Source organism: Maylandia zebra, linkage group LG18 (genome assembly GCF_041146795.1).
Source record: "Maylandia zebra isolate NMK-2024a linkage group LG18, Mzebra_GT3a, whole genome shotgun sequence".
NCBI lineage: Eukaryota > Metazoa > Chordata > Actinopteri > Cichliformes > Cichlidae > Maylandia > Maylandia zebra.
In genome coordinates, this window is record NC_135184.1 from 9,594,855 (window position 1) to 9,612,291 (window position 17,437).

The 17,437-nt window shown below is 37.6% G+C and overlaps 1 protein-coding gene across 4 annotated transcripts in view; it reads left to right on the forward strand.

Moving 5' to 3' along the window:
- glis1a (GLIS family zinc finger 1a) overlaps window positions 1–17,437 on the forward strand; it is a 66,497-nt gene that overhangs the window by 35,736 nt on the left and 13,324 nt on the right. For all 4 annotated transcript variants that reach the window (XM_004555214.4, XM_004555216.4, XM_076876811.1 and 1 more), the window contains 3 exons: window positions 4,482–4,643; window positions 13,460–13,573; window positions 16,587–16,713. In XM_004555214.4, coding sequence (XP_004555271.2) covers window positions 4,482–4,643; window positions 13,460–13,573; window positions 16,587–16,713 — 403 coding nt within the window. The remainder of the gene's footprint in view (window positions 1–4,481; window positions 4,644–13,459; window positions 13,574–16,586; window positions 16,714–17,437) is intronic.

Below are 17,437 nucleotides of genomic sequence, written 5' to 3' on the forward strand. Positions count from 1 at the left end.
TTGGTGTAAACAGCACCTAGTTTAATCTGCACCACCAAGAATTACAGTAAGATGCCTGTGAAGGCAAAAGAGGGTCCAACCCAGTACTGACAAGGTGTACCTGATATAGTGTGGAGTGATCGTCTTTTTCATTCCTGATTAGAGATGGACCGATCCGATATTACGTATCGGTATCGGTCCGATACTGGCCTAAATTACTGGATCGGATATCGGAGAAAAAAAAAAAGTAATCCGATCCATTAAATATCACGAAAGCACCTCACAAAACTTGCAACACGCCGTAACTCACCTCAGAACGTTAGCACGTTGGAGCAGTATGCATCACGTGATAGAGCGGCTGTGGCATGCGGGACCTGTCGGTGGTCTGGATAGCATTTGGAGCTTCGCTAGCAACCCGGCATTTCATCTCCGACAAAGTTATCCCCGAGAGAAGTAAAGCAAGTGTGTAAGTCCATCTCTGAATGTTTGTAAAGCATTCCTGCGTTAAGCTTAACAGGCGACTGCCTCTTCTTGCTGCTACTTCAATCATGAAACTGCTTAATGATCAGCTGATCGGCTTTTCTGTCGCGAGTCCGTCTCTCTAGTTTGCTTTTGGCCCACTTTGCACCAGAAAGAGGAAACCAGCGGCTGAACAACAGCAGCACGTTTAAGCTTGATAAGCTGTTGTTAGAATTTATTTAATATTACTTTCTACTCGAGGATCTTTTTGTACGCAGCTGACGGCTGGTAACTGTGCAGGGGCGGATCTAGCAAAGTTTAGCCAGGGGGGCCGATAGGGCATGAACAGGGAAAAGGGGGCACAAAGACATACTTTTCTTTCTTATTCTCATTTAAAATGTCAAGCTTTTAATGAATAATTATCTGACACCCAAAGTTTTAATTTGATGTAAAATGAATAGAAGTCCATTACTGTATATAGTGACTATTAAGTCTAATATAAATATATACCCTAGTAAGCTATAGTACTTTTTCCTTTGGGAAGGTACCATCTGTGCAGTCTGCAATTTTGTTGAAGAAAGATGTTGAATCTATTTAATATTTCTTGAAAAATAATTGATTTCTGTGCATTTTTTTTTCACACTGCATCAAATTAAGGTTGATTACGTCGATTAAGCATCATGAGGTGGAGCATGAGGGGTGGTTCCCTATTTTTTTATTTTTTTATTTTTGTTGTTGCTGGGAGTTGGAACCCTATTAGTTAGGTTGCTTAATATTTACGCTAAGTACTCTTTAAAATACCAGAATAGGGAGGATGGTGTAGGTTTAAGTTTATTAGATTGATCAGTATTGCTGAACTATGAAATATTTTTTTTGTATACAGGTATAACAGAATAGCTTTAGTGTAGTTGTTGTTTTAAACTTGAGTATGAACTTATACAAAATGCAGCAAGATATTTAAAAAAACAGTTTTGTTGATTAAAAAACACTATATCGGATTCATATCGGTATCAGCAGATATCCAAATTTATGGTATCGGTATCGGACATAAAAAAGTGGTATCGTGCCATCTCTATTCCTGATAACGTAGTTTTAAATTATAAGTGTGTGTGTCTGTATGTGCGAACATTGGCAGGGTTGTGTGTATTAGTAAAATAAGAAGAAAAATTGTTTTGAAAAAGTAGGTGCTTTTTCAAAGGGGAATAAAAATTAATAATGGCAAAGATATTAAGTCTTGAAAAATGTAGAGTAAATTACATTTGCATTAAATATCAGAACATAAACTATAGATCTTAAATATTGTCCTCCTGTGGCAATGGATTAAACTACAAAAAAGCTTCTTTTTTTTCTCAGATAACTCAGACTAATGTTGTGAGGTTTGACTTCACAGCTGCACATTGTTGAAATGTTACAGCTTCACTTTCTCAGGGCTTCATCTGTGTACTTGTGTGACTCAGTGTTTGAATGCTTCAATTGCCCGTCTGTATTTTTGTGGCGAGGTGTTTTCAAAGCTTGGATTAATTAATCAAGATGATGTAGTGTGTTTTTTATGTACAGGCTTATTAAACCTAATGAGGTGAGTGACATTTATAGACTCATTAGTGATGGCTAATAAATGTGTGGAATAAATTCTGGATATTAAAAAAAAATGTAAAAGAATTACTTTATTCAAGCCTTCAGTGCTAAACTAGAACTGAGTCTAGAGACCAATTTTCTGAAGATTTTATCAAAAGTTTTAAGAAATAAATATAATATTTGTATAGAATCTATAAAATATCTATAGATTATAAGGGGATTATTTTCTTTTAAATGCAAATTTAAGTGTCACACACACGATGATCGGTCTTGATTTTTTTTCTTTGTCATTTTGAAGAGAGAACAGTTAAATCTATAGAGTAAATTGTGTCATGGGAATAAAAAATTATTTTATTTTGATTCAAAACCTTTTTCTAAATATAAAAAATACTGACAAATGAAAATGGTCTAAATCAGGGGTCCCCAATCCCAGTCCACAAGGGCCGGTGTCCCTGCAGGTTTTAGATCTCACCCTGGGTCAACACACCTGAATCACATGATTAGTTCATTACCAGGCCTCTGGAAAACTTCAAGACATGTTAAGAAGGTAATCTATCCATTTAAATCAGCTGTGATTGATCAAGGACACATCTGAAGCCTGCAGGGACACCGGCCCTCGTGGACTGGGATTGGGGACCCCTGGTCTATATGTAAATCTTCTGCGTGTGTCTATGCCAGCGGTGTCCAACTCCAGGCCTCGAGGTCTGGTGTCCTGCAGGTTTTAAATGTGACCTTGATCCAACACAGCAGATTTAAATGGCTAAATTACCTCCTCAACATGTCTTGAAGTTCTCCAGAGGGCTGGTAATGAACTAACCATTTGATTCAAGTGTGTTGATCCAGGGTGATATCTAAAACCTGCAGGACACCGGTCCTTGAGGCCTGGACTTGGACACCCCTGGTCTATGCTGTCTCTTACTTCCTTTTTAAATATTTCCATATATTTGGCGTTCTGACATAAAGATACAATATGAAACACTGATCAGTAGAAATTGGAATTTCTGTAAAGATATAAACCATAGGCAGTATGTCGGGCAGTATGTAAGCATGCTGAGGCTCATTGAAACAGTACCTACCGCAGTCGGTGCGTGTGTGTTTGTGTGGTTTTGGCTACGTTTTTTTTCTCTGAGTGGAGAACAGCCACTACCTGAAGTTTATGATATAAATACTGGTACATTGCCTCTGGTTTAGTTTTTTTCTGTAAGGACATTAAGTTCTATGTCAAACGTAGTTACAACTTAAGCATTTTAAAGGAACATAAGGGGATTTAATGATTTCTTAGTTTATGTTGTAGTTTTGTTATTTTGTTTTGAGTCCCTAAAGAGATGTCAGAATGATTTTTTTTTTTTTTTAAATTCTCATGTAGTTGTTAGTCTACCGTCACAGATTTGAATCGGTAGATCTTAAAATCTTTCAAGAACTAGACACTGATTTCTTGTGTAAATGCAATAAACTGATGGCAAACTGCACTTAAAAGCCCCCAAACTTTTCAAATAAAGTGACAGAAATCGTCCAGTTATGAACATTCTTTTTCCCAAATTTTTAAATAAACTGTTACGTTCTCAAAGTGCTGAAGCTTTATTTTGGCTCACTGCATGCACTTTCACAAAAAAGTTGGTCACACCGGGGTTTTTGAAACCCATTACTTTTATATGAAGCACATTATACCCGTGTTCATGGCCAGCGTGAACAGGAGAAACGAGTATCGGGTCAGCGGAGTGAGTCGGGACTGCTTGTCACTGGATTAAAGCGGTGGCGGTAGCTTTTAGGCGATATGACATTCAACTCTCTAAGGTGACAGTATCTAGGATTTGAATTTCAAGCCCTCTTTTTAGATTGTTACACAACTATTATCAGCAGTGTGCACAACACTATCAAGTTATTTCATCTACTGCTTTTTCAGTGCATCTGAGTACAGTTAAAATATATAAATGGAAAAAAAAATCCTTTAACTCCTCTTTAATCTTTAATTATGAAAGAAGCAGACTAATGACAATATATTAGTAAACACTGATACTGCTGAACCAATTTTAAATATTTTTACTCCATTACCTGTTACCTGCTGGATCTTCTTAGTCATGGTTTCACTAAGCAACTTGTTGAGTGAATGTAGACTTGCTTACTAGTCTTTATAAAAAGCAACAGGTTCTGTTTAAATATCACACGGTCTCCTTCTAATACAGGCGCCTCAGGAGTGGAATGGGTTAATGCGTTGTCCTGTTACGAACATTCTTTTTAATATTTGGAAAACATAGGATGGCACATATTCACCGTGTATGGTTCCCCACTAACTGATGGTATTAAATGCAATGGATTTGCAAAAATGTCTAAACACATGGTTTCATTTTGTCATTGTTGAGTGTACGCTGATGGGCAAAGTGCCACTTTTACTAATTTTTAAAGATAATCTAGGCACATTTTCTTAAATAATTTTTCTATATAAAATCTTCTGCTTTTCTATTTGTTAGTTTGAGGGCTGCTCCAAGGCGTTCTCCCGTCTGGAGAACCTGAAGATCCACCTGAGGAGCCACACGGGGGAGAAACCTTACATTTGCCAGCACCCCGGCTGCCTCAAGGCTTTCAGCAACTCCAGTGATCGTGCTAAACACCAGCGCACACATCTGGACACGGTCAGTGGGCTCCTTCCATTTAGGATGTGCTCTATTATAGTGCACGTTCTCCTAATTTGAGCTTTCTGTCAGTTTGTAGTATTAGAGTGGACTCAATAGCTGGTTGCTTTTTGCTTCTCCAAGCAAACGTCACCATAACAGTAGGTCACAAAGAGGTCAAGGTCATGTAAACACGCTATATGCAAGTACAGAAAGAATCTGAAGATAACATGAAGAATTATTCTGGCTTGGGTCAGAGACAGTGAACTCATCATACATGCATGTAACCTCTTTCAGCCTGGTTGAACTGCTGTATGTTGGAAATAGCGCCATTTTTAAAATGGAGACAAAAAAAACGAGCTTTTCTTGACATGTTTGTATGCTATATTAACTCTTGTAATTAAAGACACTCACTGGCATTAATGCCCATTCTGTTGCTGTATTTTGCCTTTGCCCTAATTGCATATTGTGTAAATGCACTAAGGCTGATAATTCAAACAATGTAGGATCCCAATACCACAGCAACAACTTTATTACTCTTTAATGAGAGCACACACAGCAAAACTGTAGATTTCTACACTTTTTTTTTTGTCAACATAGTATTTCTAAACTAATGCAGTTTAATAAGTTTAACACAGCTTGGGAAATGGTCACAATCTCTAGAAGTACAATAGAAATATCCTTTATTGTCCCTCATTGGGGAAATTCAGGTAAACAAGCTTCTTGCTAATGTGGCGTAGGAAAATGAATTCAGCTCTAATCAGCTCTAATCTAGTGCACTGTGTTTCTGGACATGATTTTTATTTTGTAGTGAGTCGTAGTGGAGGTAGTCATTACAGCCGGAGATGCAAGTTTGAGTCATACATGTTTCCTTTTTTAGTATTTTTAACTATGTTGTTAGTTAAAAATAAATTACCTGATTGGGTTTAGATATTTAAAACCTCTGGGTTAAGTTTATAAAAAAAAATAATACAAAATCATGGTTTGGGCTACAATGTTGCCACTTATGTTAGAGCTCTGTTACTTGGGTTGGCACGGCGACATGTACCTGATTTGTCTGGACAACATAAGTGACATAAACTTTCTTTAGAGGTACATTTGTTTCAAAGTAATCCTGAAAAACAGACTGTGTTTTTGTGACTTTTGTGATGACAGTACCCCCACCAAACTTCAGCGGTTGTTTTAAATACAAAGGTACGGTGTACAGGTTAGGGTTAAGGAGAAAAAGGTTCCACCTAATCGCCGACCACAATATTATAATTCTGTTTGCCACATGAGAACTTTAGGCAAGGCAAGTTTATTTATATAGCACAATTTGGTCTTTTTTAGACGTGTGCTGAAAAATGAATAAACATTAAATTGACTTTTTAAACTTTCATACCAACACAGGTGTGCTTAAAACGCGTTAATTATTTTACAGTACTGCATTTATTCAGGATTTTATATGTGCTTTGTTGTAGATGTAGTGCTATGTTAACAGAGGCAGCAGACAGTTGAAAACAGTGGCTGAGACCTCAGAGGGTTAAAGTGCAGCAGACTGCCTCTCCCTCAGCTTTCTATGGGACCTTCTGGGAATGACTCGGGAAGATAAACTGCTAGTGCGTGTGAGCCAATTTTAACTTGCTGTGCAGAGTCTGCTTGTCTCAGATCAGTTTATACAAAACAGGGAAAAAATAGAATCCATTCAACCGTGAAGACAGCGTGAATTTCCAGGAATTTTCATACACACCATCTACAGTAACGACATTAAATTCATCAGGGGACTCAAACTAGTGGGAGAGAGTGTCCCCCGTGCTCTTGATGATCATAAATTAAGGTTACAACTGCAAAATAAGTTATGAAATCCACAGCTGATGGAGCCTGAGAAAGAACAGAAACAGGCCTTTTCTCGTAATCCACTCTTGTGTACCAGGTGTCAAGTGTCGTGCCAGCATTGTCACTCTTTCCATGAAGGTGTTCTCATGCCCAGGGGATGTATTTAAATGCTGCATTAGTATGGTATTTATCTACTTTAATATATATATATTTTTTAATATTACATAATAACTTTGCTTGACTATATTTTAGGGAAAAAACATTAGTTATTAAACCATTACACTTATTTTTATCGGCTGAAATGATTAGTTACATTTTTTGGACCAAAGTGTTTGTTGGCAAAACATGGAAAATGTTATGAAGTGATTTTATAATAATGATGTAAAAATCAGCTGGATCAAGACTTTCACAAGATATTTCTGATAAAACTTCCGTCCCTTGGGTAAAATGTTATTGGAGGACATTTACTTGTATTATTAGATTGTTGAAGAACTGTTTTTTAAATAAATAGGATTTAATAATATGATGAGGTCTTTTCAGAAAGCGCTTTATTTTTTTTTAATCTCATTTAAAATATTGTAGAAAAAAGTACTGAATTCTAAAAAATTTAAAATAAGTTTTAGAATAACTTTAAATATAAAGTAAGAGTGCTTTGCTACAGTTTGGATGAATCTTGTAGATGAACCTGTCATAACTTTTATGTTTAAACAACATTTTAGTGTCTAAGGTTATTCAAAATAATTTAATATTTGGAAATCTCTGTCCACCTCCAAGCCTTTGATGCACAGTATAACTTTTTTGAGCAAACCTGGTAACAAATAACAAAACAAAACAAAGCAGTCAGTTACATCACCTTCTTGGCAGATGGTATTTACCTAAAAATAACTGAGTGAAATTGACTTTTCCTTTTGAGCCTCTGGGTTAGATACACTTTCGTAGTATGGGGTTAACCTCTTAGGACCTGGCGTCCACATATGTGGACATCACATTTTGGGTTATTTAGACCAAAATACTCAATTTTGCTGCTACTGTTCTATCAAAATTTTAAACGAATATCCTCATATGTGGCTCTTATTTTTCTTAAAAACAAAAAGAAGGTAAAAAAAATCTAGTAATTCTTTGTTTTTACATTCATCGGGCCCCAATCAGCCCAAATATCAAAGAGAAATTAAAAATGCATGCCGTGGAAGAGTTCGGGTCTTAGGAGGTTAAATCCACTTTTGTTTTCAGAACTGACTTATCTCTTCATTGCTTGGATTCAACACTATGCTGCACAGTTGCTGCACATTTGTTGGCTGCACATCCATGATGCCAAACTGCCATTCCACCACATCCGAAATGTGCTCTATGGGAGTGAAACTGATGACTGTAAATGTCATTTGAGCATAGTAAACTCATTTTTATGTTCGGAAATCAGTTGGAGAACATTTGAGCTTTACGAATCTGCTGGAAGCAGCCATCAGAAGATGGGTACACTACAGCAGTGCTCAGGTACCTCGTGATGTTTAAATGATCTTCAGCTGGTACTAAGGGAAAATATCCCCTACACCATTACACCACCAGCAGTCTGAACCGCTGAAACAAGGGAGGATAGATCCGTGCTTTCATGTTGTTGATACCAAATTCTGACCCTACCATCCAAACATTAGAGCAGAAATCCAGTCTTCTATTGTTCTATTGTGGCATTCATTGTGGTTTTCTGCTGCTGTATCCCATCTGATTCAAGGTTCAACGTGCTATTCATTCAGGTTATTTGAGTTGTTGTCAGGTTAAAGAATCCGGCTATTCTCCTCTGACCACTGACATCAAGCAGGTATTTTTAATTTTGTCTCTCTGTAAACCCTACAGATGACTGCGTGGAAAAATTCCCAGTAGATCAGCAGTTTCCAAAAAACTCAGACCACCCTGTCTGGAACCAAAACGATGCCGTGTTCAAAGATGTTTAAATGACCTTTCTCCCTCATTTTGATGCTCAGTTTGAGCTTCAGCAGGTTGTCTTGGCCATGTCTACATGCCTCAGTAAGCCTAGTTGCTGCCATGTGATTGGCTGATTAGATTAATGCATTAATGAGCAAATAAACAGGTGTATCTAAAAAAGTGGCGAGTGAATCTATAGTATCACTGCTCATGTCTGTCTGGGTGAATTTACTTGAAACATTTATACAAAATACACAATAAATTATGTTTAAAAATTGCTGCAATGCATGAGACCATACACTTTAAAAACACAAGACTACACATAATTGCTCTGAATATTAAGATAAATAATATTTGCTCAGTAATATAAGGTGTGAGGTGGTCTCTGCTTTACAGTCTGACATTTTTGGGATTGTGAAACTGCATACCTGCTGTGGATTTACCCTACAGACCACAGTTATTTCTACTCCTGCTGACAAGTGATGAGAATTTAGCTGTAATCCCGCGAATCAGATCTCTTATTACACGGATGAGATGGAGCTTCACGATTCGCTCCACTGTTATTACAGCAAGTTATTTTCTCCCTTTAGTGGTTTCACACTGGCTAATGGGGGCTTCGAAGTTGCGTCACAAATTAACAATCAGACACATCTGGCGCCATCCTGGAGGCCCAGTGGAAGCCTGTCTGAATGTAAATAACTGCTGAGTAGTGCAACGGCAGGCCAAGAAATGTTTTTCAAGTTTGATTAAACAGCTTGTATTGTGTTACTAATATGACACTTTGGGGAATTTTGTCCTAAAGTAAGTGCAGGCTCAAGCAGGAATTACCTTTCTAAGTTAACGCTCACATAACATAAAAATGTGGTTTGTTTTGAGAATTTGGAAATGTATTAAAAGCATTGAGAGCTTTCATTTTACGATGGCAGTGAAGTGCAAAAAGGTGATGGACTGTGACAAATCCGATATGAAATGTGGTGCTGAATAATGCCAGGGTTTTGTTTTGGGTTTTTTTGGGTTGAGCCCTGGCAACAGGAAAAAAAGATTTCAAAATTTTTTTGGCACACATAATTGGAAACTGATATGCAGTTTATGAATTTACAGTCTGTCTCAGAGCTGTCATTTGCCATAACCACTTTGCATGTCATTACCCTGAATTTATGCTAAGATTAGAAAGACAGCACTTCATTTGGTGCTGATCTGTTTAGACTAAGAGAGAACTGAGCTGGTCTCACAGGGAATATTTTTCCTGAAATAGTTTTGAAATTGCCCCCTTTTTTTTTTTCTTTTTTTTTACAGACACTGTAGAGCAGCACTTACTCTGATGCCAGATCTACGTTGGTATTGCATGTCTATAATTTGAAATGTATTTGTTTAAGAATTACACAAAAATTGGGAATACTGGAGAAGAAAAATCGAGCAGACATTAGAAAAATAACAATCCCACTGACACAAGCATTATTATAGTCAAGCCTGTCCTGATATATTTCTACTAAAAATTCTTTTTACAGCATTTTTACTCATTTGCTTCATTCATTGTTTTGTTGCATCATTAAAAAATACAAGTGATTTTTCAATACTACTTTGTTTTTTGCATTACTGTCAAACCCAAGATCATCAAACAGTTTTTAACATTAGCCAAAGATAACCCAGGTAAAATACAAAAATGCTGTTTTTTCTTTTTTATATGATAAAGGAAAAAAGCTTATCCAATCCTACCTGAACCTTTGTGAAAAAGCAGCTGACTCCTAAACCTAATAACTAGTTGTGCCAGCCTTGGCAACACAAACAGCAATCAAATTTTCAAGTTTTTGTGATAATAACATCACTGTGGAGGAATTTTGGCTTCTTTGCAGAATTGTTTTAATTCAGCCACATTGGAGGGTTTTCAAGCATGGACAGACCGTTTATGGTCATGCCAAAGCAACTCAATTTCATTTAAATCCACACTTTGACTAAGGCCAAGCTTCAAAGGCTCTTTTTTTTTTTTTTTTGCATTTCAGCCATTCAGAGGTGGACTTGCTGACGTTTTTTGGATCACTGTCCTGCTGCATAACCAAACTGAGCCTGAGCTTCAGGGCTTGAATTGATAGCTAAACATTTAGCTTCAGGATTTTCTGGTAAAGAGCAAAATTCATGGTTTCCTCAACTATGGTTGTCTGGATCCAGACCATCACACTACTGCCACTGCTGGTATGATGTTCTTTATATGAAAAGTGTTAGTTTAACATGAGATGTAACAGGAGTCAGACATTCCAAACAATCTACTTTTCACTCATTAGTCCAACAGTGTCGAGACACAAAAGTCTTGAGGATTATCAAGATGTTTCTTCGTTTGTCTCTTTTTTTAATTGTTGAATCACAAAAACTGACCTTAACTGAGGCAAGTAAGTTCTTTAGAATGTTCTGGGTTCTTCTGTGACCTCCTGGATGAGTCGTCAATTTGCTCTTGCAGTAATTTTGGTGGGTCAGTCATTCCTGGGAATGATCACCACTGTTCCGAGTTTTCTCCGTTTGTATATAATGACTCTCACTGCGGTTCGCTGGAGTCCCAAAGCCTTAGAAATGACTTCATACATCTGTCTTCATTTCCAGACAGACAGATGTCAATGACAGAGGAGTTTCTCATCTGTTTCTTTAGATTGTAGCATTATTTGTTGTTATTGAGATCTTTTAGCCTACTTCCCTTTATTAGATGGGTCCTATTTTTTTTTAATTAATTCATCAATTTAAGGGGGAAATTACTTTTTCTCACAGGGCAAGTTAAGTTTGGATAGTTCTCTCCCTTAATAAATGAAATTATCATTTAAAAGCTGAGTTAAATTTTTATATTTTACAAAGATAAGTGTGACAAATATGCTGAAAGCTGCCATATTAGAAAGAAAAAAGAAATGATATTTCTTTGCAGTGTTTCCATATTAGATCTTCAGGCAAATGACTAATTACAGAGAAAGAAGTCATTTTGAAAAGCAGGGGTTTTCAAATGTTGTCTGGGATGCTCCACGCTAAGAAGCAGATAAAAAGTCATGCCCAAAACACCTCACTGTTGCCCATGGTGATTTGTTTTTCCTACCTCACTAAGCTCAGCTTTACTCTGCATTTCCTCCAGAGGAGATTGGAGAAACAATATTGCCTTGTCTGGTTCTTTTAAGATCAGAATTTAAACATAAAAACAACACGAAAGCATAGATCCACCCTGCTACGTGTCAACAGTCTAGGCTGGTGGTGGTACAGGGGTATTTTCTTGGCAATTTCTTTATCTTTTTTCCTTTTTTTGGCACCCTTGGTGTAGTTTAAACACCACACTACACTACCTGAGTATTGTTGCTGACTATGTCTATCCCTTTAATACCACAGTGTACCTATCTTCTGTTGGCTTCTTCATAAAGCTCAGATCAGAGCTTTTTACAGATTCACTGTATTCAAATGCCCCCAACTGAGAACTTCTTGGATATGTTGGAATGCCAGATTCTCATCATGGATGTGCAGCAGGTCCTAAACCCTTTTTAGTCCAGGCTGACCTGTGTGGTAGCCTCACAATGTTCAGCTTCATGCACCTCTAAAACCCTTGCCCTGGTGAAGTTAACTATTTATTTACAACATCAACAATGTGTTGTTTTAGCTCTGACTTGTGCAACACCTCCTGGTTTATAATACAACACAAAATGATCAGTTTTAGTCAGATTTCGCTACTAATGTAACAGCAGCAAGTTTATCTGATTTCATTTAACAAATCACTCTTCGTCATAGTCTCTTTCATCTAGCACACAGCTGTGATCTCTGCTGTAATCTCAAACTTTTTTCGTAATCCCACGTACAAAGATGAGAAACTGGGCAGTGTTAACTACATCACAGCTCTCGTCACATTTTCTGCTAAAATGTCCTGAAAAATACGATCATCAAACCTGACGCTCATTATTTTTTTGACTTGTAGTGCTCACATCCCAGCACATAAACCCAAAAGGCTCAAATAAACACTGTACATGTGTTTTCATGAATGTATAATTGAATCCACCTGTTAAATACTTGGCAATGAAAAAGAGCGAATAAAAAAGAGATCTGAGATTCATGGCAATGAGCTCATTTATTCACTAAATTGTGAAATACAGTCATCTTACTCAACTTTCTACTTCGAAGTAAAATGATGAAAACCTGTCTGCATATAAGAAATGAGCTATTTGTACAGTAAAAAACATTTCAACACACATTCCACGATGTTACTCATTTTACTTATTTCAGGAGGACTCAGTTAACTGTAGTATTTTATATCATTACACCAGAAAATACTTTGTCTTCCAGCTGCTTTAGCCTGCTATGAAATGTTTATTCCTTCAGGAAATAATGTGCAGAAATAAATACTTTTATATGAATACAAAGACTGCAGGTAGCTCATACAGTTTACTTTATGAATGAAATGATTTATGGCTAAACTCTCTTCTCTCTTTCCCTCTTTTAAGCCTGCAGATGAAAGGTAAATATCCTCCCTTTCAGCTGAGGAGCACTTTATGTAAAATGTTGACAGAACTACATCTTCTTTCTTCCTCTGTTAGTCCAGTTGTCACAAGAAGTAGCCACATTTACGATCTTTATCCTAAATGTTTATGCCTTCAGTGTGGATGTGAGTCATCTGAACTTGTGCCATTATTTGTACACACATTTTATGTTTGACATCGTTGTATCTGATGAGACTATAAAATCATCATCGTGTTGTGAATATTATTCAGTTCTGGTGTAGAAAATTCGTAACCTTCTCAATACATAATGTAGGATATATAAGAGATGGTGTAGTCTGCACCTTACAGTAAATCTAATAATAACTCTCAAGCTCTGGGTTTAATTTGGCGTGTTGTGCTATTTTTGTTGTGTTTTCTGTACAAAAAAAGGTTTGTTCTCCTTAGCTCAGTACTGAAATCAACATTGCTAAATTTTTGCAATCCGCTAGAAGAAGAGTTGCAGGAGAAAGTGTTCCCCAAAACACCAAAAAATAATTTGTGCTCTTTTTAATAGCAGCACACCTGTTTTCTTTTTATAACAGAAAGTTAAACCAAGGTGCTTCTAAATGTTCAGTCAAACTTCTCTCACCTCTCCTTCTTGTGGTTCATTCACAGAAACCATACGCCTGTCAGATACCGGGATGCACCAAGCGCTACACTGACCCCAGCTCATTACGAAAGCACGTCAAAGCTCATTCAGCCAAAGGCCTTCAGGAAAAGGAGGTCAAGGTAATGAACATTAAAACCTTTCTATGTTTTTAAAACTTGACTGTGTGTCGTTCAGAAGCAAAGGGAGGATTCAGAAAGTGTGGTTAGAAATAAAAAATTATGGCCAAAGCATTTTTAAAAGCAACCTGGGGACGTTTTTTTAAATTTGAGCTGCATTTTTTTTGCCCTTAATGGATGGTTTGGGTGGATAGTGGAAAAGACATTCAATAAAGGTCCGTCTAGCCAGGAGTAAAACATGCAGTGTGCACCCTAACCACTCACCTATCAGGTTGTCCAATAGTGGGGTCATATTTAAGCTTTTATTGGATGGGATCAAAAGTACATAATTTAAACCAGGATCACATCAGTGCCTTGTATTCCTGAGCCACCTTCACAGGGCTGAAATTTACTGGAATCAATTGATTATTTCTCAACAGCTTAACATCATAAAACATGAAATGTTTTAAGTTATATTACTTGATAGATTTTTTTTTCCTTCCCAATTTATTATACTTGACTGTCTGCAATTATACACAGCACATCTGGAGTTTGTATTTATGATGGATATTTGTCTTCTCTTGTTTGGAATACATGTTAAGTTGTGTTTCTTCTCATAATGATGAAAACAATACAAACTGCTATGAAGGCTCCACTCATTATTTGATGAAGTTATTAGGAGCAGCCATGCATGTTTTTGATTTTATTTCAGCACAAAACTTGAAGGTTATTATGACAAATGACAAAGAGGCTCTACAAACTAAAAACAATGTCGGCAGCTGTCCCACATTTGGTAAAAAACAAGCATATCAGTACAAACACAACATAGCCGCTATCAACCACATTGATGAAGCGGTGATCATTTGGGTTTCTTTCGCAGCCACAGGACCCGGGTACCTTGCAGCCACTGAGTCAAACATGAACACCTCTGTATACCGATATTTAGATTCAATATAAGGCCATCGGTCCTACATTTATATCTTGCTTATACTGGGTCATGCAACAGGACAATGAGTCCAAAAACAGCAAAAACTCTACAACAGAATGGTTAAAAAGGTGTTGCAATGGACCTCAGGCTGATTGAAATGTTGTGGTGGGACCTTAAGAGAGCTGTACATAAACAAATTCCTGCAAACCTCAATGGACTGAAGCAACGTTGAAAAGACGAGTGGGCCAAATTTCCTCCACATATTAATAAAGTCATACAGAAAACAATTATTTCAGGTTATTGCTGCTAGATCATAGGGTGAACTTAGATTTTGAAACCTTATTATTCACATGACTGCATGTTTGTATTTAACCTCATTTTAACCTGGTGACAAGACCCTTGAGGTTTAAAATGTCTTTCGCAACAGAGTCCTGGCCAACATAGACAGCTGCTTAATCAGCAGTGGTTACGGAACAACACTCACCATTATAAGCATACACATTTACATAAAATAAAGAATGAAAGACATATTAATCAAAAGCCAAACTGAAGCATTTATGGTCAAGCCTAACATCTGGAGGCAGATGTCCTGCCTGCAGGTGCCAAATCATTTAAATGACCTTGAATTCATTTAAAATTGATCCAATTTGGAAGAAATGAGTGACCGTAAAAGCATGCAATTTCTGAACAAGGATTTTCTTTCTGTAAAAGTGACACACAAATAAAAGCTTTGCTTTCCTAAAAATATCAGTGAGTGTGCCATTCCCCAAATCTGGCATTTCAGTTAAAAATAGACAGCTTTTTTCAATAATTATTAAAACATAAAAATTGCCCCCCAAAAAAGGTTATGTTTTAAATTCCATAAAGACACACACCGTCATTCATGAGACCCTGAATAGAAAATCTGTAGCTAAAAATGAACAAGCTCAGGAAGAGAAAGTAAAACAGGGTTTTTTCTGGTGCTACATCTTGATTTTATTTCCTGATTGTTACCTCATGTTTAAAAGCAAATGAGATGCATGTTTGTTCCCGTTTAACCTTAAAGTTCAAAACAATGTTGTTCTTCCAGAATTTTTTTTCTTAAATATAGATAGTAGAGAACTGCTTCTTTATATAACTTTCAAAGAGAAAGGGGGCTTCTCGGGGGTTGCAGGTCTTATTTCTGGAGAACTACAGCAGCAGCAGGAGAGAGTGGGTATGTTTATGATTCAGTAGGATGAAATACAACAAAACAAAGTATTACACACACTCCCTGGAAGTCCGAATAGGGAGCCTATTGTTCTGCTTTATCTGGGCCTTGTTTGTTTTCTATGGCCTGTGAGTGACACTGGGGCTTTGTGTGTGTATTCGCATGCCTTGTTTGGTTTAAACAGAACCACGTGTGTTGGTAAGTTGTGACACAGTCGACACGCCCTGTGCTGCAGTAAACCCTGTGGGGCTAATTGGAACTTTGAAATATTAAAGATGAGCTTCTTAAGCTCCTCACGGGCATACATTTATTCGAGCTGATGTGTCACAGCGATTGAAGTTTCTGGCTTCGTGAACGCTACTTTGGGTGAGCATTTCTTGCTGATTATTCACGCCACTTTTGTGGTTCCTGGGTGTCTGCCGCGAGCTTCTTCTGAATCCCGAAGCTGTCAATAAATTGTTTTGGAAAGTTCCGGGGGGATGTTCTGTTTAGCGCTGGAAAATAAAGCCAATTGTTTAGCCTTAACTTTGCTAGAACGTTTTTGGAATACGATTGCCTAATAAGATTTCTGGATTTTGTACCTCAAGAAGCTGGATCGCAAGATGAAACAAGAACCAGGCATCTGGTGCAAACTCATTTCTTTGATAAATGAACAGTAGAAAACCTCCTGCAGCTCGCTCACTGTGTTTTCAGTTGCTTTACTGAATGAAATCAAAAGAGAAGTCATTTAGTTTAAACTTGCATGGGAGCTGCGTTGCCCAACAGCATATAGTTGGAAGACAACTAAGCTGCAGCTTTAACGTAATTATTCTCATCCCTGCATGCTGGCAAACACCCACACTTGGTCACCAGCATGATAACACAGTGCTGTTATATGACATGTATCTATATGGCTGTAATGCGTTTTGTGTTGTTGTCAGGTTCAGGTGCCCACGATGCTGGAATCTGACATCTTAAGTGACTGCCTGGCACGCCAGCATCTCCACAGCTCTGCCTCGTCACACCAAAAAAACAGCTCACCTTTACCGGCTTTAGATGACTTCACAGGTATGTGCAGATGAAACGGTAGCAGAAGTCTGTGCTTAGCCTCCAGCGCCTCTCTGGAAATGAGCAAAACCCAAAAGAAAAGAGTAATTGCCAAAAACACCTGGGCTGTTAAGCTGTCTCTTTCATTTTCTCCCATGGCCTCATTTGCTCCTTTTCCTTTCCCTCCTCTCTCATTCCTTCGATGATAGCTCATCATGCCAGTGTTTACCTTGTCCAATTACTGGGCACCATGACTGTGGGCAAGTTGGCCTTCACCCCACTTGTCCTTCAGCTTCTCCAAACGGGTTTTCCAGCCAAGCTCTTTTTCTTTCCATTTCAATGGCTGAACCAGAATCAAGAAGCTGTCAGGTACACTGAGGCTCAGTTGGCCAAAGACAGTGGAGAGCGTCCAGGAAAGCTGTCCATGTCTATTACTTCAGACTACTCGCCGTTTTACTCAGAAGACTTTGAGGGAAAAGCCTCAAGCGGCACGCTATGAGCTATGTTTAGTCAGGGTGAAACAAGCATGTCAGTGTTTAATTTTGAAAAAATCCCAGGAGGACTTTTTCTTATCTCAAATGGCCAAATGTTATAGCCTGAAAACTGCTTTCTGTTGTGGTATACTAGGTGGATTTATGGTGACACACACTATCATTGTCAGCTTGGCTTAAAACCTAGTGCTGACAGCTTACTGATTGCATGCAGGTACAAGTTACAGATTTAAATGAACAGCATGAAACTATAT